The sequence below is a fragment of the Poeciliopsis prolifica genome, unplaced genomic scaffold, assembly GCF_027474105.1.
Source record: "Poeciliopsis prolifica strain line A6 unplaced genomic scaffold, Auburn_PproV2 SCAFFOLD014, whole genome shotgun sequence".
NCBI classification, from domain to species: domain Eukaryota; kingdom Metazoa; phylum Chordata; class Actinopteri; order Cyprinodontiformes; family Poeciliidae; genus Poeciliopsis; species Poeciliopsis prolifica.
In genome coordinates, this window is record NW_026562389.1 from 5,954,766 (window position 1) to 5,982,689 (window position 27,924).

A 27,924-nucleotide genomic window follows, 5' to 3' on the forward strand; every position below is an offset into this window, starting at 1 on the left:
ATTACATGATCAGTTTCTGTTTTAAAAATTAACATATTAATAATTTATGGAGATCAAGGTAAAAAAAAAAAACTATTTGTGAAAACATTTCAAACTGACCAAACAATCAAGTTGTAAAATTGTGAAATCAAATTTCATACATTTCGATGCTTAATCATAAAACCTTAGTTGGACTGCAAAAGTTAAATGTATATTTGGGAGTAGAATGTAAAAGACTGGATGGATTTATAAAAATAAATCTCCGAATTACTTCACAATGTTAATGTAGCATCGCCAGAGTCAAATTTTGACGACTCTCAATCATGGAGAAAAGAAAAACACAAAAACTGAAATGTGGGTTTTACACACCAGTCTCAGAGTTTATTATTTTAAATATACATAGACTTTCCCCTCCATGTTACATACCCCGCTCTTCATCCTCACTCTCCCTTCCTTCTCCTGCTCTCTCAATTCTTTGTCATCTTTTACCCCTCCAACAAAAAGCTTCGCCAGGCTGAGAAACACGCTCTACTTTGTGCAGCATATTGCTCGTTAAGACATATTTGAAAACATAAATTATAAATACTACAGCTTGTTTTTTTTTTCAGTTTGAGAATGTTCATGTAACATGTTTTTCTTCAGAAATCAGAAATGAAAAATTGAAAGAATTTGATTAGTTTAAAAATACAGCATTTTAAATTGAAATACTAGTACTTATTTCTTCTTTTGTGGAAGAGAGCAAATTTTAATTTGGATTTGATTTCCTTTTCCCATTTGAAATATGAAGGCATAACATCTTTGCCCAGAAGTCACAATTTCAGCTTTTTGTTTGTTTTTTCATTCACCGAGTTCTGATGAAAAGATCCAGTTATCAAAACATCCCAAGACCACTTCCCCACATTATCTGCGCTAACATCCAGATGTTCTCAACACAATCTAGAAAGTAAAAGAAAACAACACAATGTCCCTCAGTCTGGCTACATGAGAAATTGATTCCACTTTTTTAAATGACAGTGAGTACACAGTGTCTGTACCTTGACAGGTTAAACAGCAGAATGTGTTTTTTTTCCCAAAAGAAATCCTGAGTTTGAACAAATTAAGCTAATGTTTTTTTAATCAATTTAAGCCTTGATCAAAGTGAGCCATTTCGATTAGAGCTCATGCCTTTAGTAGTGTTCGTCTCTCTACCATCTGACCTCATCAAAGAGGTGTAAAAGTGCTTCAAATCAAACAGATACACACGTGTTAATCATTAAAATTTAAAATTTTATTCCAATCTAAAGTTGCAGAGCTACGATTGCTGGTCCGATGAGGCAGCCGACGTTGCAGGCAGAGTGAAGGACAGAGTGAAACAGCACTAAAGGAAAATTCAGGTTTTTAAGTCACAAGGCATGCATGTTAACACTTAACTCAGAGAGTTGCCACCAAAAGTGTGTAGTCTGTGATATGCATCAGTCTGTTTTGGTGTGTGTCTCAGAATCTGTGCATTTCTGTTCAACAGACGAAGGCATTGAAAAAAATCCTGCTTTTGTTTGTATGCTTTGCTCATCAGTCCCTATGCTGAACTCAAATATTTTAAACATTTTCAAGTGACCAGACTACATGGAGAACTGCCATGTCGATTTGGGTGAGACTTTCAAACTGTCTCTCAATCTACAGTGAAAAATAAAAAATAAAAAAATGGGTGATTTTTCAAAAGAGTAACACTGTGTGCCAGTGTGCCTGCGGTGCATTTAATCCAGACCTCATCAAGTTTTGTGTCCATCATTCTTGCAGTCAGTCATTTTTAAGGAAGGCTTCAGGGAAGCCTCAAAATGTCAGGACAGGGGTCACATACGGGGAGAGTATTTGGGGTTTCTTGGCACCTCGGTGAAAGATTTCAGCTCATACGGGATTCCTGTATCCACTTCAATGGATTTACGGGAAAATAGCAGCCTGATATCATTGTGCAAGTAAATTTTTCCAGATTTGGAGCTCTGGAATCTAAAAAAGAAAGAACAATAGCAGGTAAGTCAAATATTAAAAAAAAAAAAAAAAGTATAGCAAAAGGCTGCCAATATTTGTTTTTAACTCTTGATTGTACAATGCATCTCTAGAATAAATTGGAGGTCAGTGAGCAGAATATGAAGGTTAATAATAACAAAAACAAAAATAAGTTCAATCATGCCTGAGATGTATCAAGTAGCAAAGAATTCTCTTCCTGTCGAGCGCTCCGCCACCTGGAGACACCTCATCTTTCCCCTCTGTGCCTTCCTCCACTGGCACCAGGAAGATACGGTGACGCAGGAAGGTCATGTGATTGACTGGCATGTCTCCAAAGTTGTATGTCACCAGGAACATCTTCACCACAGTTTTATTGGGATTAAATAAGGTCTGAGGAGATGCACAGACAAATGTTTAGAAGGTAAATGCAAAAGCTATGCAGAATGAGCCTATTTTCTTTTCTTTGAGGATAAGCTCACCACTTGAATGGTCCCTGCTTTAGGTATGTTGTATCCTTTCTTTCCAAGAGGCTCGAGTGATATCACACCCTGATGGAGAGAAGCAAATATTTACAACTCAAGTATAGAAAAAAACAACAACAACAAGCGATGATTAAAAACTCCTTTTTCATTTTAGTGGCTTCAGACTTCCATAATCATGTCAGAATAATCAGAGTTCAAAGGTCAGATTTCACTTCCTCATTTAATGGCAATTTTGTTAAATAAATTATACACCCCAAATGTCTAACTGTGCTAATAAGTAATGCAAAGTGTTTAAAAGATGTTATAATGTGGGTTGCATAATTATTTTATATTCAATATTTTATTTATAGAGAAATCAGAATCCACCACAATTGGCACCAGCAAGAAAAGGTTTTACAAAAACCAGGGATCAGATATTAGTCATAAAATCTGATTTAGCTAATTTTTAGCTAAAAATAGGCATATGAAAGCATAAACAGAATATATTTAAACCAGTAAAAAAAAAAAAAACAACTCAGCAACCACAATACCAACCTACAGTGGTTTAGGTAGCTGTTCAAATCTCTGGCTTTAGAGAGGATACAGTTAGAAAAGGTAAACAACCACAGATGAACACAGACTGACCAGGAAGGGTGAGGGAGCACTGTGCTCCGAGATGTCGTAGTACGTAACCTGCACAGGCAGCGTGACATGCTGCGGGCAGTAGGAGCCGCTGGCTCCGATCTCTGCTGTGAATCCTTCAATCTGCCCAGAAGGGGAGAACCTGTCCTTCAATATGGACTCCTGCCCCACAAGCAAAAGGAGAAAATTGTTTAGGTCATTAAACTCTTTAAAAGAGTCATTTCACTGGTAAAAATAAATAAATAAATATTAAATTCATAAAAATAAGTGTTAAACTTGAGTACCTCAAAGTTGCCCAGCAGCGATCTACTGATGGAAGACGAGGACCAACGTGTGGCCCGGCCGGTGTCAGTCTGCCTGCCGCTGCGCAGCTGCCGGCTGGATAAGGCCACAAACACACCCAAAAACACCAGTGATTAGTGGCTGAGATCACAATAAATTTCCTTAGCCAATATGTCACACGGCTGCGAGTGTGTCTGCAAACTAAAGTCCAGACAACAAACCCTTTAATTTTGAAAAAGAGGAAGCATACTTGAAACACCCACACCTGTCCCTTGTGTTGATTTGACTAAAATCAGAGAACCATCACAAAAACATACATTTACTTCCACTATGACATGGAAACTATTATCTACCATCCTTAGCAAAATATTAATTTTAATGGCCTCATCCTGTTTCTGTACCCTGTGTGCTTTTTAGATGAAAAATTTAATTAGAGGTCTACAGAAATGATAGATGACTCACCTTTTCAAACGCAACTCAGTCTTTAGTCGTCTCCCTGATCTGGTGCAGCCTATGGTAGTCTGGAAAAAAAAAACAACCCATAAGAATGTCAAAATTGTTTGCTTTAAATATGATTATATCTTAATTTGTCACTTCACTAGTACGCTGTGTAGTTGAAATAAAATTCAGAATTGCATCAGATGCTCCAATCAGTACCAATAAACAAACACTTCCTGTTTTCCTTTTATAGATATATGCGGTTGTGTGTTTCAGATTTTTTTTTTTACTTACTGAGCTCCGACTATTAGACGAAATGACATTTTCCATTTCCAGGTCTGCGTACACAGTAAGGGCCACCCATTGGTCAGATGACTCATCACCAGCAAAACTCATGCAACTTCCAGCTAATGTTTCACTCATAGTTAAGTTCTTCCTAATTTAGCCACCTTTAAAGCCTTTGTCAGCTTTTTGGCTCATCTTCACATACAACTAAATGTACATTAGACATTATTTAAGTATCCTGTCTGTAACTTTTATTTAGGGAAACATCAGCTTTTTAAATTTTCAATCCATGTTATTAACTGATTGTGCTTAACTACAATATGTAGCATTTATTTTCCTCCCTTTTTAAATTTGTTTTAGTTAGATATCTAGTCCTTCCTTCCTCATATGCTCTACAGCTGCTAAAAATTGGCCAGAGAATCCTGTTAGCACTCTCCCCATGAGAACTGACTGCATTAGCTCTTTCTAGCCTTCCTGAGTTAAAAAATGTCGAGTTCACTTCCAGAAAAATTTTAAGCAAAATGCACCTATATGTGTATGTGTGTGTGTGTATGCTCCCTCATGCATCAGCATGAGGGACGCCCCACACTGATGCTAGGGAACAATAGCCCTTCCCTCAATGGGTTTTATTCTGGAGCTGCTCTGCTCTGTTCCAGCATGCAGTGATAATGAGCGTTACTTTATGCTTTAAAGGTTTTAGTTGTTCTCATAGTTTCTGTTTTGTTTTTATTGATGCTCCATTAGTTTTTTCTGAATTAATGGGGCCTACAGATGGAAGACGAGTAATGTCTTCCAACTACCAAGTTGTTGTAATTTCTTCTAAACAAACCGCTGTTGCCCCTAACCATAGAACATTATTTCTCTTGTTAGCTAAGTGTGCTAATAAAATGAGAAATCATAAAATTTGTCATGTTTTGTCTATGATTTAATTGCATAAATTGTTTTCTAAAAACTGTATTATACCCTATTTGGCGCTTTCAACAGCTAAGGGAGGGATTATGGTGAAGTATTCAAAGATGAATAAAACAAAAATGTTAAACTGGACTTTAGGTGTGGCTAGTTATATGAGAAGCCAAGCAATAGGCACAGTTATAAACAGGAAGAGTCATTGTAGAAATGTCCTTTCCTCTGTTTACTCTTCTATTCGTTGAATAGAAACATAATATGAGGACATAGTGTGTATGTGGGTGCTAACCTTAGGATGGTCTCGTGTAGAGGGCAGCAGGTGGTTCCAGTATGGAGCAGCTTTAGCATCAGTGCTACGACATGAAGTTACTCCAGAAGTTAGCAAAGGCAGTCTGCTTCTTTTAGATGTAGAGGGCCCTTCATCTTCAGAGCACGAGTCTGCTGTATCACTTGGGGAAAGCAGTCTCTTTTTGGCCGGCCAGTGGCCTCCAGAGAATAGACGGTGACCATTACTGCTAGGAGTTTTCTCCCAGGTCGCCAGACCATTTGATGAAGTGGCCTGTTGGGTGGCACTTCTCTCAGGTGGAGAGGATTCAAGGCCAATGTCCCATTCAGTAGCTTCCCCTGGTTCCTGCATTTCTGTGTGGTGTGGAGGGGAGAAAGGGCCAGGAGGGCTTGTTGGGCTGGCAGGATTAGGAGTTTCATATGTGGATAGCTCATATAAGAGGGGGCTAAGCTGTCCTCCAGATGAGCCATTACTACAACCATCATGTCCAGGGCTACCTAACAAATGGGTTGATGTGCGGATGCCATTAGCAGTTTCTGTCCTTGCTAAGCTTCCGTTGGAGTGTCCCTGGTCACAGATATGCCCATGTGGGTCGCACATTGGGGGCGACTTGGGGGATAGTGGCGCAAATGCATCAGGGATGGGTCTATCATGATTGTGCTGAGCCGGTCGCCGGGAGGGAGTTTGGCTTGGGGAGAGCGGTGGTGACCTCGGTGACAATCCACCTTCAGAGTCTCTATGCTCCAAATGCATGCAAGAGTATGGGGAAACAGGCCCGCCAGGCCCAGTTATAGATCCATTCCCATTAGCTTGAGCTGGGGTGGACCCGCATAACACTCCCCCCTCAATCATCTCATTGTCTGATGTGTCCTCCAGGTGGGAGCGCTTATGAGTCAGCTGAGGCTCTTCTAACACTCTTTTATAACCCGCTCGACACGGTCTTTGTTGACCATCAGCATGTGATCCAGTGGAGGCTGAAAATCCTCCCATCTGAGAGAAAATAGAGAGCTGGTAAACCTTTTGGAGTCGCAACTCTTCTTGGTCAAAGCGCCTGGGTCCCTCGGCTCTTACGCCAGGATCTAGTCCCACCATTGGGGATGCAGATGGAGGCAGGTCCCCCTCCTGTGCTGGAAGCTCTAGTTGAGCCTTTTTCTGGGCCAACTCTACGTGAATGTGCCGCATAGTACTGCTACTGTGAGTCTTGACTCAACAACAAGATCAAATAGATCCTCACAAATACCAGGAGGCAGACCCAGATGTCCCACAGGAAAGGCGATGGCCTACAGGTATGACTAGGAGGACATCAAAGTGTGTGAACAAGACGATGAGCCATACACAACCTGTAGAGGAACAAAATGCTGCATTAGTATGTAGTTTATTGAAAGCAACACTAGCAAACAGTGAAAGTGGGACAAAACCTAAATGCAAGTCCCATAAAGATGAAAACCAAGAAGGTATTCTATAGAAATGCACCAACAAATTGGCTGTTGGCTGTAATTCTATAGTTTGATAAAAAGTGGAAAATTTTAAAAGCAGTTTTATGTAAACAATCAACAAGCACATTATGTTACATGCTGTTATTTATCATCAACAAAACTCTTCAGTGTGAAATCTACTTCTAAGGTAAGAGAACTCAATGTTGCCTAGATTGAATCAGTAAGGTCTTTAAAATTAAATCAGAGTACAGAGATGTAAAAGAAAACATTTGTATTACGTGATCATTTGGATTGAAATGGATTAAGACAAAGATGAGTCTTCATCTGTCTATGTGATTAAATTGGAATGAACCGGACTGACCTGAATTTGGATAAATTCTGACTCCATATTATAAGATAAGAATTGGACCTGGTTGTCTTGTAAACTTGTGTGAGTTTAGCTGTGTAAATGAACTAAACATACGAGATTCCAACCATTGACCTAGTTTGATATCTCCTGTCTTTACAATGTTAATGTGTGATCTGAACAATTACAACAAGAAACAGAAACAACACAAGGCAAGTACAGATTCAACCAATAAAAGAACATTCTAAGCAGTATTATTTCCTTCAACGTTTATCTAAAAGATTTTGAGAACAATGCGAAGATCAACACCTCACCTTTGTGCAACTGTTTTGATGGGTCGTCTCTTGCACAACATCAGAACGATGTGTCTAAATGAGCGATTTGAGGAATTCATCCATGTTTCTGGAAGCTGGCATGAATTTATGCCAACATCACAGAGCAGATAATCAGGAAACAGGATCAAAGGTGAATGGCACAAGCACTCACACCTACAAAAATCAGATGTTATGTCAACTACTACCAATAAATGTCACATATCATAAGAAAAAAATAACTAAATTGGTAAAAGCAAAGATAAAAAAAACCATACAATGTCTAAATTATCTGCACAAAATTTGAGTCATCAAATTCAGATGCTAAAAAAATTACCAACAAGTGTCGCAGTGTCAGTACGCCAGAGGGCTCTTCAGAGGAAAGGTCTCTGAATCCAAGTTGGCAGTAATTCTGTTGCCACTCCCTCTGTGATTGGCTGACAGCCAGGTGAACCGTCCTTGGTTACCTGGGTGTGAGGTGGGACACGGCTGTGGCATCATGGCTGGGTCATTCCACCCAGTGTCCCTGAAGAAGAAAGTATACATCAAAACCATTAGGAATAGCAAAAAGATCGACAAAGGAACTCCCTGAAAATGTAACAATTCCCTAGGTAAAAGGATGGCTTGTGTGTGGAGAAGCAATAGACCCCTCCTAAATAAATTAATTGAAACAAGCTATAAACATCCTAAAAACAACTCATGCAGAGCTTTTTTTTTTGTTTCCATCCTCTTCATGAAAAAAAATCCCCCATTTTAAACACAAAGGCCCCAAACTCTTTGAGCTGATAATCACACATGAAGGAGTCACTTCATGGAGTTAACTTGGCACCACACGGTGCTAAACCAAAAGAAGTGGGTTGTGTCCCATCCTACTTGGACCTGAATTTGGGAATGTTGGGTGAAGGGAGGGAGACGGAGAGGGTCGCAATGAGCCATCACCATGCCAACACGTAGCCCAAGGATAACGACTCCTTTGTACTTGGCCACAAAGAGGGAGAAAGAGAGGCAGAGCTACAGAGTGTTTGAGGAGGTTGATGGTGGTATGGATCATGTTTGGGGAGGCGATGAAAAAGCTTCTTTAGAATATAAGTACATAAATAAATATACATAGCAATTTGGTGGTCTCCCTGAGAGGTGTACACTCAAAAAGAAAAATTTCAACAAGCTTTTAAGTGCTCACTTTCACTTAGAGTTGGTCCCTTTTCTCCCCTTTACAAAAAATAACTGCTTTTTGTAATTTGAAGAATGATGACAAAACTCAGAGATGCAATTTCTAGATATGCATAAATTCTTCAAAGATTGAATCACAATTCATCCACGTGTCTAAGTCGTTCTTATAAGCAGTGTTTTGTTTTTTCATACAAAACACTGCTTATACCAATCATGCAGAACATTATGACTGACTTCCAGATACTCTATTTGTTCCCCTATGGGATCTAGCACCAATCAGCTAGCAACAAATCCTTTAAGTCTTGTAAATTGTGTGGTGTGGTTTCATTGGATAAAACGTGTTAGTCCAGCTCAACCCCAGATCCTTAAATGGACTAAGATCTTGAGAAAATTAAGGGAAGGCTGAGTTTTGGCAAACTCACTATTCTGCTGAAAGACACAACTATCAGGATCTTCGGTTTCCATTAAAAGGTGTACATTGTCTCCAGAAGAGCTGAGGTAGGAATTTTGTGTCAAAATAACATCCACATAGCTAGGAGGTCACTCTGTTTCACAGCAGGACATTACCAAAAGTGACACAATCCTCCAGTATCTTGCCTTCTTTCCATTGTGCATCGTGGTGTCACATGCTCCCATGTCAGACCAAGTTACTTCCTTCCATTGCTCCATAGTCTAGTTCTGATGCTCTATTACCCATTGCTTAATTACACTTTGTCCACTTCTGCTTTTGGCAGTGGACAGGTCACCCAGACTACGACTACATAGGTCGAAAACACAACAAATTACACTGCACTTTGTATGTATTGTGGTACCTTTCTCTCAGACTAGCAATCTGATCACCGCAGACCAGGAACACCCCACAAGAAATGCAGGTTAGGAGGTGCTGTGTTGCAGACAAACATCAACTTTGAGGACAAGATTTTTACTTGCTGCCAAATATAACACATAAACTAACAGGTGCCATGATGAAGAGATAATCAGTATTATTTAGTTTTACTCTCAGCCCTGGTAGAGTTATATCAATGTGTACACAATGGCTTACCATAAGGTATTTGTGTTCTCTCTGCTGCACACAAAGAATCACATAGTTAGGAGTGAAGTCTCCATCACCTATAATTAGCTACCCAACATATGGTTTCTTTGCAGTCGCACACCACCATGGAGAGATCTTAGACTACACATAAATGCCTTTTTCACAAATGTGACAAAAACCATTCCAAAGCACGAGTATAAGACTCTCAACAGCTACTAAAACATTTCCCAAAAAACCCTGAAAAACATGTTTATGCTTACAGCTAAATATTCTAACTCTACTGCAAAGCAATATCATCATCGTTTCATATGATGGGCCAAAATGAATGCAAAATGTTTAGGACTTTAACAGAAGTTCTGGTAAAATTAGAGTATTCACATTTAAAATATCATTAGTAATGACATCTGATATACTCAGGTGGAGCAGTTCCCAAAGCTAGGGATCTCTGGTTCATGTCATTACAGAGTAAACAGACAAACAAAAGGTTAACTTGAATCAGTGCATTAAAAAAGAGAGGAAGTATTACTGCTACTAGTAATAGTTTGCATATTTAAAAACTGCCAGAGGGAGTGTTCAGTTCTTTAAATGTCCTACATATTTGATCTACAATCTCAAGTTTCAGTCACTCATTTCAGAAACTACCTGATAAGTTAACAGGTATTAGGGTTGGGGTTCCAAACAGTTGGAAACAATGCAAGTTATTAATCATCTGAAAACTGTAATTTACAAATAGTACAAAACTTTTATTTTCACTTAAATTGTAAGTCCAAAGCATATGTCAGATCAGCTGTTCAGCTCATTGTCATATAAACCCCCCCCCAAAACTTTATGGTTCACGTTGCTCCAATGTCTAATTAAAGACATTGGAGCTCCTATATTAGTTTTTTCTATAGACCAGGATCAAAAGCACACAAGGAAGTTGGGGGGAAAAAATGCACATCAATGTGTCCTTGCCTCTAGCTGAGAATGATTTATCTTCTGCACTCAAAGACAGGGGAAAATGAACAAAATGACAACCTGCCAGCAGATTGCATTGTTTTCTCTAGGTACTTTTCCTCTGGTCCCTTTTGCCGTTTCATGCTTTTGCACTTTGTTCATTATGTTCCTGTTCTTTCCTCCATGGAATAGTTTATGCTGGCCATTTATCAATTTGTCCATACCTTGTACATTTTGTTCCAGCTTTGACCACTCACTACATAAAGTAGTTTTATTCAACCTACAAATTGCCTACTATATAAGTAAGTGTGGTTCTGTACATATAATAAGAAAGAGAATTTCTTTTCAGCTTTGCTTAATTTGGTTTGATTAAAGACCACAATCTACTAAGTTCATGCATACAATATGGGGTATAAATTAAAGTGGATCCCCTTCTTTTGTAAATGTTAGCTTCTGCAGAAGTGCCAAGATGCTTTCCACTGAGTCTATAAATGCATATTAATAGATATTTGGTATCCTATTAAAATTGGCTGTTATTTTTAGAGAGGGTCTCGTATTTGCTGATATCTCCTATTTGACTGCAGTTGTGCTCCATAATCCCCAGCAAATATTAATACTAAAACATAAACAAGGTAACACAAGTAGGCAAAAAAAAAATACAATTATTAAAACACTTAAGAGCATTGTTTCTTCAGTTGGAAAATTTTCTTAAATGTCCTTTTTGAAACTGATGATAAAGAGGAATGGGACAAGAACCTAAAAGCAACTGCCATTCAAAATAGAATAAGAGGACACAAGATGATGGACATGCAATGAAACTTCACTCTGGCTAAAAACCTTGAGAAATATATAAATAGACCAGGACCATGAGGGGCTCTCTCGCCAACATCAGGGCCAACCTTTGGTGATCATGGCTACAGCTTCTATGCGACATGTTAGCTCACATACTACAAAATATGTCCTGAGCCTTCCACTGACAATTAGAAAAGCAAGCAAGTTTTTACAACAGACAGAAATGACTCAACAAAAGGAGATGCAAAGTTAAAGACCTGAAAGTGTGTAATCATTGACAAGCAGGTAAGTAACATAATATGCCTCGAGAGGATCTTTCATGTGAAGGTGTTCACAAGTTTGTTTATCAAAGACAACACCAGCATTGACAAGGCTACTAGTTAGGCCTTTAATGACTGTGATCAATGTCCTCATGATGTGCATGCTAGATTTTTTGCTCATCCATCAGTCATTTCCTATAAAGTGCTGTTTGTGTAGCACGGAGCCTATTTTTCCTCCTGAATAAGAGAGTAATATTTTGAGAAATTTAAACCTTTGTTGTCAAGTCTAAATGGTAAACATATTCCAAATTGAATCATCATGGGGGAAGAGTAATGTAGCACAAAAATGAAAAGGTTCCTGTTAAATTCTTTTTATTGAATTTAACAGGAAGTGTTTTTATTTTGAAGAATCAGTAACATCGTCATAACAATGCTAGCTTATTAGCAATAGAATGAGATGCTGGAGGCAAGTTAAGTTTTGTTTCTTCTGAAATCACCTGAAGGCCTTTTTGGATTTAAACCTCCACAGCCATAAGGTCTTATATTGCACTACATCTTTCACTACTGGGTCATTGTTCATCATTAATAACTTAACATATTCTCTGAGACATTCTGCACCATTCTGTATTGAGGCCAAGGGAGAAAGTGGTCATGAGGTCAAAGGTCAGATGTCCTGAGCCAGCTGACAGATCAGGAGGGCTGAAAGGTGTTTCACTTCATCATCACGAGGAAGGGAGTGTCAGACTTACTTGACAAATGTTGCAGAATAATCTTATCCGATCAGTGCTATGCCTCTAGTTAACCATTAAATCAAACACCTAAAGCCATCGGTAGTTTGAGCAGCAACTAGTGTCTGAATAGTCAGTAAAACCATTCGTTTCACAGATGCACACTTAGAAATATGCATCAGTGATAAGCTTTGGAAACTTGAACAAGATTGAAATATAAACAGATCTTGAACTTTTTCACATTTTGTCTCATTAACACCACAAACATCACTGTATATTAATGGTATTTTAAGTGCATATTTGTTTTTGTTTTTTTATTATTAAATATAAGATCCTTTGAGTATGACATGTATTCTTATACAACCCCATTACTCTGACACCCCTAAGTAAAGTTCAATCCAATTGCCTTTAGAAGTCAACTAATCAGATGCAGTCTGGTAATTTGTGATGTAATCTCAGCATAAACAAAACTGATTTGTGGGAGTTCAAAATCCCAATAAAATAGACGGAAGCTTGTAAGATGTGAAAAACTTAAATGGGGTATAAATACTTTTTTTTGAAGGCACTCTGACAACACACAGAAACACATCATATATTGATGGGGCTGACCTAGAAACCACCTCCCAGTAAACCTAGGAAGGTGTCAGAGACAGAGTTAAAAGCTCTGTCTCTGACAGAGCTCGTCGAAAAAAATAGCCTGACATTTGGCCTGTGTATATATTAATCACAACACACAAACGCCACATACCTAAGCACACACACGGACAAAGCCAAGCATTCAAAGAACCATCACTTTCTGTCTTTTGGCAGCATAGGAAAAACATGTCTTCATAAAGATTCTTCTATACCACCTTCTGTTTAACATTCACTGTGCCCCACTTTAAAGATGCTCTATTTGAAAGAAACACAGCTGCTGCACTGGCAGGATTCTGTATTTAGATTGGACAGCTCACTGACTGAAGGTTGCTTTTCTCTTTGTTTATCTTACATTTCAAAGGCGTGAATGATGGAGCCATATCTTTTAACGTCTTAACTTCCATTCATACATTGTAGCTCCCAGAAACATTTGAGTTAAAAAAAAATAAAACATTTTATGGTATTTCCTTAGAAATCTTATTTAACCGAAAGAGGTTCCAACATGATTGAAAAGAAATTTGTTGCTAAAGTTCAATGCCTTGCAAAAGTATTTGTACCCATTAGATTTCTTTTCTAATTTGATTACTTTACAGCCACAACTTGGAGCGTAATTTACAAAAAATTTATGTGATAGGCCAACATCGATAAATACAGAATTAGAAAGTGTGGGGAAAATGTCACAGGGGTATTAACATTAAATAACAGCATGCATATATGTTCTACTTTCTAGAACCATCTTTCATTGCATGGTGCTATCTAGATGCACTATGGTGGAAAATCTGACAAAGTAGCACAGAACATTGAAATACAGGCAAAACATTATTTATGTACCCAACTGTGTAGTCGTTCCGCCAGCTCTGGCTCACTAACTTTCAGACCACAAGTTGCTTTCCTCATGGCAGTACACAGTAATGTTCAGTCCTTGATTCAAGTTCATCATTATTTAATGCATCTGTCAAAAACTATCACAAAGAGGAAACAAAATCATACATAAATTTTACCCGACTGTAAGTCAGAGTACTAGCCAAACTATGAAAATCTGTGAAATATAGTACAGAGAATACAGTACGGGATGAAATGACCTTTGCTGGAAAAGTATCTCAATTTCTCTCCAACTACCTCTTCAGAAAACAAATATCAGCCACATTGGTTTGACTTTTTGACAATTCCCTACCCTGTATAAATGTGAAATGATGTATTTATAAGTCTGTGGCCAAGGTCGTTAGCCTGAATGAGCCTTTAGGGAAAATAAAGTTTCATCTCTGGCTTCTTACCGACACTTTGCACTGCTTGCATTTTGAGTCTATTCCATAACAAATTGTCTCATCAACCTTTTGCAGATTAGCACCTGGACTACTCACAGGTCTGTTCTTTGCCTGGAGGCTGATAAAAATACATATACATACACACACACACACACACACACACACTTGCTTGAGAACATTCCTAAACATAAAAAAAGTTTCTGCCTGCAAAAAAAATTAAAAAAATTTAAAAAAAATCAGCTGATTGAGTAGAGTACATGAACCGTAAACATAAATGTTTTGAAAAACAACTAAATGTATCTGTGTTTAACACAAACATAAGACAGGAAGTAGCAAAGAAAAGACGAAGGTGACCAGGTTGGATGTAAGATGAACAGGGCAGATAAGTCACATAATTGCAGTAAACAGCAGCTCGGCTGTGGTGTCATGATATTCTGAACTGGGCAGGCGAAGTGACATTTTTGCTGAAAATGCTGTTTGACTCAGGGTCCCCCCTCTGTCCCTCCTGTTCTCCCCTCCCTCAGTCTGTCTGCCTTTCATGTGGCCATTTTAGGAGACGTTGAGTCATCTCAGCTCAGCTGATAATATGACAGAGAACAACAGGAGCAACAGTCAAGCACTTGACATGAGAGCAGGAGAAGTTGTCACACTCACCCTGTCACAAAGATGAGGTTAGTCTCCTTCCTCCCTTTATTTCAGGTCAGAGTAGGTGACACTGTTCTCCTCTACTGCTCAGGCTGCCTTCTCCCTCCCTCTCTTGACTCACTGGTCTCTTCTTCGTTTCCTCCGTCCTGAACAGTTTGCAGTGTGAAAGAGAGTTCTGCCTTCCTCGTCTTGTTTTGTTCAACAGCTTGCAATAATGCTGTTTTCTCTCTGTTTTCTTCCTGTCTACTTCTCTCCACCCTCATTTCACACACACAAATGCACAAATCAAAAACCTATCAACAACTCCCAGCCCCCATTTGCCTCGCCTGTGCCCTCCTTCTCCTTTTCTGTTTTAAGCCACCCCCACTTTTTTCCTTCTTTCTCCTGTTTATGTACTCCTGTAAAGTATCTGAAGAAGTTTCTGCTTGTCTCATTCTTTTTTCTGTATTTTCTCACGCTCTTTCCTATTCCTCTGCCATTCTTTTCAACACTTTCTCACTGTCCTCTCTCTCTCTGTTTTCTTTCTCTTGCTTTCCTCTCAGCTGATAGAGTGAGGCATGCTTTGCTCACTCAGCAGTGAAGGCATACAGAGGAAATAAAGGAGGGGGGATTGGATGCTGCAAGCCGATTGGTGAGCTAAGAGGGGGGTCAGCTGTAATGAGCAAAGTTCTGATTGGTTGAAAGGAAAAGAGTGACAGAGGACAGGAAGTGCAGGGAGCCAGAAGCCTGCCCACCTGCTCCTACTGAGCCTGTTCTGCAAAATTAAAAACCACTTTACTGAAACCATGCATTCAAAGTTCATAAACTTTAAACATATTTTTACTTCTGTGATTACTTTTGATCTTTTCGCACAAAGCAATACATATTTAGCTGAATGTAACTTTCAAAAGAACAACTTAAAATAATAAGAGAGATTAAAGATCCACACATCTACGCAATTCACCCTCCCCCTTTTCTGTGGAGTCTTTCTCATACACAAGCTGCAGGCTGTGCAGCGCGACAGCTTCAGGCAGGAAAGGCAGAATAACACCAGCGAGAGGACAGATAGGGAGTGGAGCACACACAAGAAAAAGTTTATCAGCAGAGAACCAGAAGAAGCAATCAGCTGTGCACGTGTGTGACTAATTCTAACATCTGTGAGCTAATAAGGAACAGCACTTTGATTATGCAATGAATGTCACAGAGGAGAGGAGTGGAGTTAAAGTATGAACTGCATGAAAAAAAATGCATCACACATTGGAGAGCCCACTGTCACCTCTCGCTCAAAAACGGGAGGCGAAACTAAACGTCAAAGAATATTAGGCTTGCGTATTTAGCACACTTCTAAAGTTCTGCATGCTTGCTGCAGACACAAACACACCTCCCTGCAGTGTGCTGCTTTATCTTTAGAAGGAAGCTGTGGTTTGCTCATTAATATAGGTCTGTTGGTTGGGACACACAAGACAAGTCTAAAGGCAGCTCTGTGTTTCTTCATGTTTCAGTTAGTAACTGTCACCATCCTGCTATGACTGCTGATTTACATCTGCCTCCTGGTCAACTTCCAACTGTGACACACTGCATCTGCTTCTACACAGATGGAAAATATATTTCTGCCTGTGCTGCTTAGTTGTCATGTTATTTCTGGTACACAGAGAGCAGGAAAAAGTAAAAAATAAAAATAAAAAAATTATATAAAGATGTTAGACAAAAGGCAACTTCTCCATATTAAACCTTTTAGGCTTAAAACAATAAAAATCACACTAACCTGAACTCTCTTGGCAATTTCCTACTACTGTCTACATAAATGTGGGGTCTAACATCTTGCCAGAATCTCTTAGTGCACAGAAACATAATTTCTTGATTGTTTATATACACACACGGCATTAAAATTGTTATCAAACACTTAGTAGTTTTTGTGCAAAGGTTTCAGACTTCATCTTGAGAAATTTTCAAACCGCCAAATAAAGCAAGAGACAATTAACAGTCAAGGTATAACAAGCTTTTGAAAAGTCCCAGTTTCCAATCACAAACATCTTCTGAAAAGGTGTCAAAATGACCAGTTTTCTGAGTCTATATGCAGCATAGAGAACAGTAGCACTGAACTGCTTACACAGGTTGCTGTGCACTGCTAGAAGCTGCCTCACAAAGGCCTGGTACACTTTTCTTGTTCACAGAGAAACAACCAAGAGAAAAGTGCTTGGAAATATTTATGGTTGTGAAAAAACAGCAAGTCATGCTGTGGAAACTAAAGGAATTTCACCCATTATTCTTATTAACACTTTGCTGTTTTAAAACTATAGTGAACAAGCTTTCAGAAATAAAGATATGTCACTAAAAGGGCAAATAGTCTGACAAATTAAGCAGCTAACATCAGCTTGTAGGAATCTCATAAAAAAACAGTAGGGAAAAAAGAGAAGCATCATTAATGGACAGTTGTCTTTTATATAGAATCCTGGATAGAAAACATAGAAAACACAACATGACAAAATATCAGACATACAGAAATCTACAAAACAGACAATCAACAATTCCACCAGAAAACAGACACGATGAAATATGATCAAGAATAATGCTGCAAAGTACCAACAGTAAGTTCAAAAAGGCAAATTAACTACTGTATATGTCAAGATGGCAGGAAGGAAAGTTGCATGACTAACTATTGGCAATCCAATTTGAAATGTTATTAAACAGATTGCATGCACCCATTCTCTGAAGTTACTGGAATAGACTTCTTTAACATGCAACAGTAAATGTTCGCAGACTAAATGCTCTCTTTCATAGAGGAAGAATGCAGGCCCCCCTTGCTGCAGCTTGATGCACTGAGCATGCTTTTTTTAAGTGTGTGCAAACATATATGTGCACAGACAAGCGGTTTAAAAAAAACAAAAAAACAAGACACGTGTTTAACTCTGAACCTCCAAATATAGAGATCTGGGGATAGGAAAGAGAGGAAAGGGAGGAGACAGAAGATGGAGGAGGAACTTTAAGAGACAGCAAGATAAACCGAACGACCAAAGGTTGAGCTGAGACAAGGTTTCTGTTTTCAAATAAGCTCAACTGAAACTTCACATAGAAATGTTTAATAAAATTTATTTTTTTTGTTCCAAACCAGATCTGAAAAATCCCATGCTACAGTATGCACAAATGTAAACGAACACCTTCAATCTTCTGTTGACTTTAGAGTCGAGGCTGTTTCTATATCTGGGGGAAAAGGGTGTGTTTTCTCTGTGGAGACCCTCCCCCTGTACGAGGGCACATCCAGTCCACCAGAAGAGAAAGACAGGCTGAAAGTACAGACTCACATTCTATCAAACACTCACATTCCTGTAATGCTGTCTGGAACATGAGAATTTGGTAGGTGTTGTGTTTTGAGTCTTAAACAATCCTGCTGAAGGAGAGTAAAGTTTTGTAAAAGTTTTAGAAATTTTTTTTTTTTTTTTTGCCATGTCTTGCATATTTCAGACTTCAAAGTGACACCGTCAGTGTTTAAGAAATGTTATCTTCTTCTCCAGTTACATCCTTAAAAACAAAAAGGAAAATAGAAATAGAAATTTAACCCATGCGATAACTCTGAGAAAATCAGTTAGTCACACTTTTTACTGAAAGGAGAAGAGGTCATGCTCCACGTCAGGAGGAAGGGAAGAACAAAAAGAAGAGAGTGAGGTGATGAGCGAGACGGGTGGAATGACAGTATAATAATGTTCATATGTGTATGAGGGTGGAGGAGGTGAACGCCCATGTGAGCATATTTGAAGATGTGTGTGTACTCCTGCGTGGATTGAGCTCTACATGGTGCTCTGCACTAAAGTATAAATTTGACACAAAATATTTGGTCTATGTCAAAACAATTATGATTTACCTTTGAAAAAAATTTAATTAATTGTTTGATTAAATGTGCTTGGATGCTTTGATTATTCCAATATGTCAGGAGATTGTAAGCTAGTAACATCCACTGATCTTATGCATTAATGAATATCCATTTCATATCTAATAATTTTTTTCTGGGCCTTGAAGTCGTATATATTCAATTTACTGTTGTGAGGCGGCTGTGTTAAGAACAGAATAAGATCTATAAACCATCATCATATCATAATCAAATTTTACTGTTGTCGGGTAGCAAGTTCCTGCATGCTGTTCCCCACCCATTGTAATCTCTTCTAACAACATTTGTATAGGTCTGAGGTAATCAGTAAAAATCTAAGGAGGCGATTTTAGATTTATACAAGTTTAGAAAGTCTTTTGAAACAACTGTAAGTTTGAAGATCACCTTAAACACTTGCATGAAAACAGATGTCTGTTTGAGACAAGTTTGGTCTCAAACATGAGTCTTCAAATCCAGCCCTTGAGGGCCGATGTCCTACAACCTTTGGATGTGTGGCATCAACACAAAGACGCATCTGTGTTGAAGATATGATGGCTTGACTTCATACTCCAGCCATTGGATTCTGGTGTATTGGACCAGAGACATCTAAACGTTGTAGGGCATAAAGCCTGTATTTGAATATCCATTCAAATCCTGTTCTAGAAAAAGAGCCAAAAATCTGCTTCACAGAAAATTAAACAACCCAAGAACCATCAAAGCTCAGGATTGTATTTAATACAAGTAACTCAAACCAAATTATAAAATATCCGTATGATATTTTATAAAGAAAAGTTGCTGTACTGGCTTCCCACAGTCTATATATCAATCCAAACAAAAATTTGTGGACTATGCCTAACCCCTCAACTGTTGTCATGCATTAAGTTTTAAAGCAGCCAAGGAATGACAAGTATCCCATAAATGTTGGTTTGTGCATATTCCACACATACCAAGAACCCTACTGGAAGCATTTTGCTACCACCTTCCATTCAGAGAGCTAATTAAGCTTAGCTTTGCTAGCTTTAATATGCTAATTTGCTTTACTGTGCTGATTAAAGCAGCATAATTGAAGATGCTATTTTTAAATTAAACTAATAAATTAAATGATTAAGAACACATAATATAATGACAATTAAACATATAACCATGATGACTGTTTCCAAATTCTGATTGAAATTGTAAACACATTAAGGTAAGACCCATTGAGTTCTATAAGCCTAAACTGAACAGAAAGAAAACCTTAATGAAATCTAGTGATGACTGCCTGGAAAGGTAAGAGCAGGTTGAAGGTACAAGTGATAAATATGCAAAGTCTCATATCTTGTTTAATGTGCTCTTGACCTCTGTTATATTTCAGCACTCCTCTGGATGCGAAATAAACAGTTTGCCCAAATTAGACATTTTTGTGTAAAAATTAGCTAAAATCACCACAGATAAACCTGATAACACTGCTTCCACTTATGTGAAACTTGTCTTCTGTATATTCTGTAGTGTCATGCAATGTGTTGCTATGAACAAATTCCCTAACCAGCATTTTAAAAGTTTTATGCAATCCACTTGATCTTGTTTTACTTGCATCTAATTTATGACTCGTAACTATTTACCACAAGAATTACGTGACTTTCACAGCCTACATTTAATACGAATTGCAAGACTTTTTTCCCCTCTCCTCTCTGATAAAAGCTCTTTAAAACAATTAAAGGAACCAAACAGTGTAGAAGAAAAATAATCAAGAAGTGACTTATGTACAATATCCAGTAACACAAAAATTGCAATTAGAGGAAATATGGAGACGGGGGAAAAGTGTGGCAGCCCGATTCTTGGTGACAGGCCCGGCCAGCTCAGAGGAATGTTCCAGAAAAATATCCTGCCTATTCATGGAGGACAGGAAATAAAGCGCTCTCTCTCTCCCTCCACCTCATCTCTTTTCCCTCTCAGTCCTCAATCCTTCACTTTACATTCAGCTGCTTCTCTTTTCACCTATCTCTCATGCGCTTTAATTTCATGCTAGGGGAACTCTTCCATTGTGTGATTGTGCCACATTGCTTTTGCTTGTGTTCCAAATACATATATGAACAGAGAAAGGGAAAAAAATAACTAAATCATAAGCACTTGCCCAATGTCTTGCCAACACATAGTCACTGTTTCACCAAGCAAACCAACTGATGGTTACCAACAGAAGTGAACAGTAGAGACGATTACCAACTAAAGTGAATGATCAAAAATATTACAAGAAGAGTTAAACCTTTGTAAGAACTACATTTCTGGGAGGGCTATAGAGTGAAATGTTGCGAAGGTCTACAGTGAAGCTGGACGATAACATAGATTAATGGATTCAAACTGCATAACATAACATGTTTCTCCAACTAGTTGGAGAAACGTGTTATGTTGTTTCCCTTTTCTCCAGATTAGTTTTCTACACCCAAGTGTGCAGATAAATGAGTCACATTGAAAGTGTCCTGATTATTGTACTGACAGATGCAGAAGAGTGAATTAAATGTAAGATTTTACAATGCCACTGTGTATTGTAGTTGTTTCTAATATTTCATGATAGTTAAATAATATATGCATGTCTGCAGACTCCAACATGCATGGCCTCTGATCCATTTTGGTCTGGGTATTTAAAAATAAAGGTCAACTGAAGGTCTGAGAGGGGTTAATCCTGAGGTCAGTTTAACTTACAATGAGAAGGTTACTCAGCAATCCCATTAGGTCACTGAAGGAGAAGTCCATTCACTCTCAACTGCCTAACCCAAACACCAACTTCTAATCTTCACCAAAACCAATCAATATTGAACCTACACCTACTTTGGACTACATCCAGAAAAACAGATCAGGATTTTTTGCTTAATTTGGCCCTAATTTGAGCCTGGAAATTGAGACAACGATCAGTTATTAGTCTTCAATGCTAGAGAGTTAATTTGCATAAACTAATTTGTGACCATATGTCTTCAGTACATGAAATAAACCCACTAGCGGCTTATTATGTTACTTACAGCTTGTTAGTGATTACATACTTTCAGGTATTTTAACTTTCAGATGTTTACCTTTTTCTTGTTTTATGCCTGTTGGAGAAAAAAAGACTTACTTTGCTAATGAGCAGTGCAAGTTCCAGTTGTTCCAGTTGTTCCTATGTTTATCTTTTAGGGTGTGAGTTAATAGGTCAAATAGCAGCTGCAGTCATATGAATGTCTGTATATTTCATAGAATAATATTGCAAAGAAAGGCATCATAAAAAGCCATAGTGAGATCAATATCAGAGTGAATCATAAAGGTGACAAATACCAAACTCAAAATAGATATAGAGCTACTGTGAATAAAGAGCTAGAGACTTTAATGGAAGAAGCCTCACAAGAAACCAACAGTTATAAAAGTGAAGCTGGTATTGAGCCATTACTCAATGATATTGTTCACTTTGGTCATAAACAATGCAACGTCATACGAGTCTAAATAGCCATATATACTGTAGAGACAACAAGATAGGATTGTGGAAACCAAAACTGAACCAAATTTGTTTGACTCACACCTGTCTGCACCTGTGATGCCTATAATTCCCTCACACAGTTTCCACACATTCCTTCCTTTTTTACCCCTAAATAGTTGTCCACATAACCCCTACACCTTACATCACATATTAAACAACAGCAGAACAACAGAGCAGTTTCTTGTCTCTGATGGCACGCAGTAAGTAAAGAAGTCACATACACACAACAGCCTTTAGAACGCAACAAATTGATGTACTGCAGTAATTAGTATGCAAATGAAGAGAGAGAAATACTCTGAAGATCTTTCAGGACTTCCCATGCTTCCATAGGCATGCTTAACAGACATAAATTCATCAAAGGTTGATCTGACTACTTCATTCTGATCAGTATTGCCATCTTGACTAATCTCAGGCTGTTGAGACTCGTACATAAAAAAAAAAAAACACAACATTCATGCATTCTGAAAGGTAGATGCAAAATCATCCAGCAATCACAATTGGTTTGCACATTTTTCCCCATCAATATCAAATTTTCCACTTGCCAATATATCCAACACAAGCATAAATGATACAAAGAACAGATAATCAGTCTTATTCACTTTAACTGTCAGTAGTCAGTTAAAGTGAATCAGGGAAATCAGTCCTATGCCAAAGCTTAAAGCCAGTTTCTCAAATTGGTATTGGCTCAAATACCTATACTTCCAAGTAGTCATAATAGAAGACATGTTAAAAACGTGAAAGAGGAATTAAAAAAAGAAAGTTCTTATCCTTCAGTACAGCTTGATGGGTTAACAAAGCATTTCATTTTTAACAAGAAATTTTCAAAGTTGGAAAAATTAACTGAGAGGGCCATAAAAGTAAGACTTTTGAGCATATCAACTATCTTCCTTAATTCTTCTCTTGGGGAGCAAAGCAATCAGCAGCAAGGAAAAGGAATGGTGTTCCTTGACTGCTTTCCAAATGACAGTCAATGGCATTGCGCCTAGGTATCTCCATTTCCATCTGCGTTTTTCTTTGAATATTTTGGATGTGCTCTATGAAATATTGAGTAAGTGAATCTTCAATTACTGAACCATGAATAGGTGGGTGGTTCCCTGTACAATCTCATTTAGTGAACATGTTGCTGCAAAAGTTCTTAATACAAAACTTCTGAGAAATGTTTTGATAATAGATTGTTTTTGTAACAGTAGTTGACCTCACCTTGTTAATGTGAAAATCCAATTGAAAATCGGATATCATTCTCAGAGGTACAGAAATGGAACACTATGTCAGCCACCATAAGTGCTTCTTCCAGTTCTTACTGTGTGTTTTGGTTGAAAATATCAGTGTTTGATCTGGCAGCAAACACTGCCAGATCAAACTGCAGTCAAGCTTCAGTTATACTGCAAACATTTGTACACACAGTTTCAGTTCTCTTACTTTAAGGTCACAAATGTGTTTTTGATTCAAAATGCATGGAGTAACAAGCTATTTATGCAAAGAGCCAAGCTTTTCTATTAAGCTAATCTTTGCCACAGTGAGAAGCAGAAACATACAACACTAAAAAATGGAGCATGTGACAACATAAAAGAAACAAGTCAACATGTATAGAGAGCAAAACGGTGACAGGAAAGAGGCTGAAAGTGAACAAGTCTTAGTATGATGAGCTGAGCTACATAATACAGAGATTTGTACATTCCAAAAACAATTCATTAATTCTGGCACACATAGAGAACCTATTTAAAAATATAACAGTAACGCACCACATTCACATGTGTTCTTCAATAGGACCTAGAAAAATCCAACCTATAAGTTTATATCCACTAAAACTGTGAGCATAATGTAAAATACAATGACAAAAGATTGGTCAAAAGTAATTTAACTTTAGAGACGCAAACAAAAGGAAACAAGTTGAAAGACTAAACTTATCTTGTAATAAAGAGTGAACACAGACTGTGCAGTAATGAATTATCTCAAACAAAAAGAGAAAAGATTACCAAAACAACTGACCACAGGATCTTCTAAGTGGTGGCTCAAACATGCAAATGGGCAGTTAGGAATAGTGTGAGAAAACCTTCACAAAATGCTTGGAACCGCACTAAACAGTGAACCACAGATCGTCCTATCCCATCATAATAAACTGAAGACCTGAAAACATTATTATAATTCACCAAAAACTGAAAACTGCAGTCAATTTCAAATTTTGCTAAAACTGTGAATCTTAATATTTCATGACAAATAATTAGCCAGCAAAGTAAATAAACACTTTCTAGTTATATTTTCTAAGCAACTGCAGTTACACTGCTGGTCACTTTTGAGTAAAGCTCTGAATAACAACCAGACAGAGGTTCTGAAAGAACCTGATTATCTCACAATTAGATTGATGTTTAACATTTCTTAACAAGATACCATCATTCAGTTTTATTAAGTGGCTGAAGGGCAAAAAAGGAAAGGCTATTAACTTAACATGGCACAACATTTGTAAGATTTGATCAAATAAATCAAATCTTCAAGAATAAACTGTATTTCCAGCTCCTTGTTTTATTTATAAATATATATATAAATATATATATATATATATATATAAATATATATATATATATATATATATATATATATATATATATATATATATATATATATAAAATTAATAAACACTACATAGAATTGAGTTACAGATTTAGGAAAACTGTCAGTTTTTGCAGACATAAAAACCAACAGTTTTTTTCTTTGTCTTAATAGTAAGACAGAGAAAAAATTAAGCTAACCATACACAGTTTGCAATAATTAAGGCTTCACATGTACCAGTTTATTTAAAATGTTAAAAAAGATAAGTTGAGTTAAGGAAACTAAACTATAGTGTGCATTTTTAGAGAACTATTCAATCTAAACTTGTTATATCTCTTAGATGCCAGAGCAAAGAATAGTGCCATTTTATGGTTGCTATTTTAATACTGCCTTTGTACATATCATAAATGTAAGTACAGTTTACCGTTTTAAAAACAAAGAGAGAAAAGAATTGGCTTTATTTTTGTAGTTTATGTATTTTCATGGATAAATGCCTGCTCATTCATATGTTAACTTGGATGTCAAAAAACAGGTCAGGATGCCATTTACTCCTCTAAATTTGTCTATCCAAGGTAATTAGTTCTGAAAAACAGTAATGTTATTACTTAAACAATCATATTTATTCTTGTTCCGTTTCTTGTACCTTTAAAATATTTTTTTTAATTAGTCAAATCTGTCAAAAGTAATTTTGATTCTATAATAGCAGCATTCAGATGCAGCCACACATACAGGATTAGAGATCAATATAGCCCCAGAGCCGTGCCGAATATTGGATCTAGCCTACATAATCATCTGTAATCTCTGACATGAAATCCTGTAGACATCCATTGGAGAGCTGATGACAAGCACTCATCAGCTCAAAACGTTTAGTATCTGCCACTTCACAAAGCACCACCAGCTAGGAAAAAGAATGCTACAGCCATGAACTGTAACCATGCAAACAGAACACCATTACACATGAGATGAACTCTGTTTTCTGAAAGACAGGCTGAACACATAAATGACAGGCTGAATGGTGTCCCTTAAGTGTCTTAGATTATCAGTTGATAATCTAAGCCCATGAATAAAACTGGAAACTGTAACTGAGCTGCAGGCAAGGTACATAATGCATCACCAGGCTGTTGTTGTGTTTAGGTAGAATCAAGCAAAAATCTCAGGTTTTATTGCTACTAGCCTCAAATACGTTCCATGCTAATCATATTACATTAATCCTCCAAACAGCCTAACTGGACACTGGTGGTTCCGTATATGAAGATGAAAAGGCACACTGTAGGTCCCTCGTGAACAGTATCTTGCATAACCCAGTGTTTTTAATTGCTTTGTTTGTATAAAAGCATGCAATTCAGCTCCTTAAGGCTGAACATTAATGTACACAAACACAGCAGTTTTTGCTTTCTTTTCATCCAACAGAGTTCCACAATCACTCTTTTAGTGTCTGATCTTGCTGTTCTTTCTACCACTTCAAAATGACTGCATTTTTTAAATTCCATTATTTTCACCTGCAACATCGTCCAAGAATCAATTATGGTTTATTTCCTGGGTATGTGTTTTCACACAGGACAAGCCCAGGCCCAGGCCGGCTGAACAACATGTACAATGCCTTCAGGGTTGGTTACAGCAAATATCTGCATGACGTCACGCTCAGCTGAGGACAAAGCCCACTGCTTTCTCCCAGACAGAGAGAGGGAGAATAAGGTGGGGGTGGGCTCCTAGTGCAAAGCGTGGACTTTGCTGCTGCAATGTGAATGTGTACACTATGTTAATATGCGTGTGAAATATGAGTAGCTCTACCGTTGCATGAATGTGAGGCAGCTGCAGGATTCCCACATGCATGTGTGCAATAAAGGTGAGGCAGTGTGAGTCTGCAAGCACGTGTGCATAATGTGTAAGTAAGTGCCTCCACCCATGCTTATCAGTTTAAATAGAGGTAGTGCATGAAAGATAAGACCTCCAATAATGCAATAAAAGCCTAGCAAATGATAGTTTTTTTTTTTTTTTAGAAACTATAAGGCCAGCATCAATAGCCTGTGCAGTGCATGATGCAACACAGCTTCCAAGTGCAATCACAGGGAACAATACACCCACTGCTGTGCTAGTCACCTGCACGCTTTAAATTCATCATCATCATCAACAACTCCCTTACTTAGCTTGAGGCACTGTCTTACAGTTATTTTGCATGGCTTTTTGATATTTTCCTATTTGCTTAGTCTCCAGATGCACAACCCAAGAATGTATGAAGATTAAAATAAAGCATATGCATCATATGCAAACAAATGCACAACCCAAGAGAATGATGATGACATTTTGACTAACACCTCTTCATCAATAGCAGCACAGCGTGCATGCAGACAAATAAAAAAGTGCAGAGAAAACAGACAAAGCAGGGGAACGCCCCCTTTCTTAATCCTGCAAACTACTCTTAGGTTATCAGCTGTCTGTGGTTAGATGCCAGTCATTCTTTCACCTGATTCTGAAGAATGATGTCTGTCACAACCTGGATGATAAACCGGGGAGGAATTTCAGCCGAAACGAGCTATATCACAAGTTAAAAACAAAAAGCTTTTGTCTTATTTCCCAACAGACACTCTAAAAGCTTCAGATAATGCAGTTATAAACGACTACCAAAAAAAAAAAAGAACATAATGATGATTCTGGGGTTACAAACCTCCCAAATTAAGGTGGACGCAGGAAACGAAACACAGCCCAGACAGTCAAGACTGACGCATTCCTGTCGTCTCGGAGTTTGGCCTTTTTGTTATCTCTGCCCTGCTGGCTGCAGCGTCAACGTTGCCACTTAAAAATCGAAGCCAGAAGTTAGCCGTCTGAGCAGCGGAGGTGACGGCTCAAAATACTCGGTTACATTCAGTCTCGTCCTCTCACACAAGTCGCTTGCTGCTTCACGAAGCTACGTCCATTCCTCTATATCTCTGTCTTCTTGTTTTGTGTGCGTATTCGCAGCTGTTTTTCTTGTTGTAACCTTAGCCTGAAATTTCTCCTGTCTCTTTAAGGTACATTTCCGGGGTTCGCTGACAACTTCGCAGAAGGCGGGACTTATCGGCCAGCTGGGCTTTTGACATTTATTCGATTGGCTGCTTGTGGTCCTTTTACCCAATCAACGTTCAGCCACTACCAATTTTTTTAAAACATGCAGATTTATTCAAAAATACTGCTCTTTGATTGGCCTGTGGATTAGTAAAACCTCCACCTACTACACGTGCTTTTCTCCCCTCCCAGT

At 38.0% G+C, this 27,924-nt stretch overlaps 1 protein-coding gene across 4 annotated transcripts; it reads right to left on the reverse strand.

Annotated features, from left to right (window-relative positions):
- Positions 1–334: 334 nt before the first annotated feature.
- Positions 335–27,735, reverse strand: LOC129365727 (atos homolog protein B). Of its 4 annotated transcripts, XM_055039140.1 has the most exons (11): positions 27,570–27,735; positions 27,355–27,482; positions 7,693–7,881; positions 7,359–7,532; positions 5,266–6,602; positions 3,810–3,868; positions 3,350–3,443; positions 3,069–3,227; positions 2,442–2,510; positions 2,147–2,352; positions 335–1,962 (listed from the first exon to the last, which is right to left on the reverse strand). In XM_055039140.1, exons 5-11 carry the CDS (start codon positions 6,442–6,444, stop codon positions 1,809–1,811), a joined length of 1,920 nt encoding a protein of 639 aa, XP_054895115.1. In that variant the 5' UTR covers positions 6,445–6,602; positions 7,359–7,532; positions 7,693–7,881; positions 27,355–27,482; positions 27,570–27,735; the 3' UTR covers positions 335–1,808. The 4 variants fall into 4 exon arrangements, with proteins under 4 accessions (XP_054895115.1, XP_054895116.1, XP_054895113.1 ...); XM_055039141.1 differs by having other exon boundaries at positions 7,697–7,881; positions 27,355–27,735; XM_055039138.1 differs by having other exon boundaries at positions 27,355–27,735.
- Between the last annotated feature and the right edge of the window lie 189 nt (positions 27,736–27,924).

What these genes read in the sequence shown, in the direction of transcription:
- LOC129365727 (XM_055039140.1), bottom strand. Translation starts at nt 6,444, where the DNA reads ATGCGGCACATTCACGTAGAGTTGGCCCAGAAAAAGGCTCAACTAGAG. An exon ending in CTACACGAGACCATCCTAAG is followed by an intron (nt 3,869 to 5,265) that starts GTTAGCACCCAC and finishes TTTTTTTTCCAG; the next exon opens with ACTACCATAGGCTGCACCAG. An exon ending in GTGCTCCCTCACCCTTCCTG is followed by an intron (nt 2,511 to 3,068) that starts GTCAGTCTGTGT and finishes TCTCTCCATCAG; the next exon opens with GGTGTGATATCACTCGAGCC.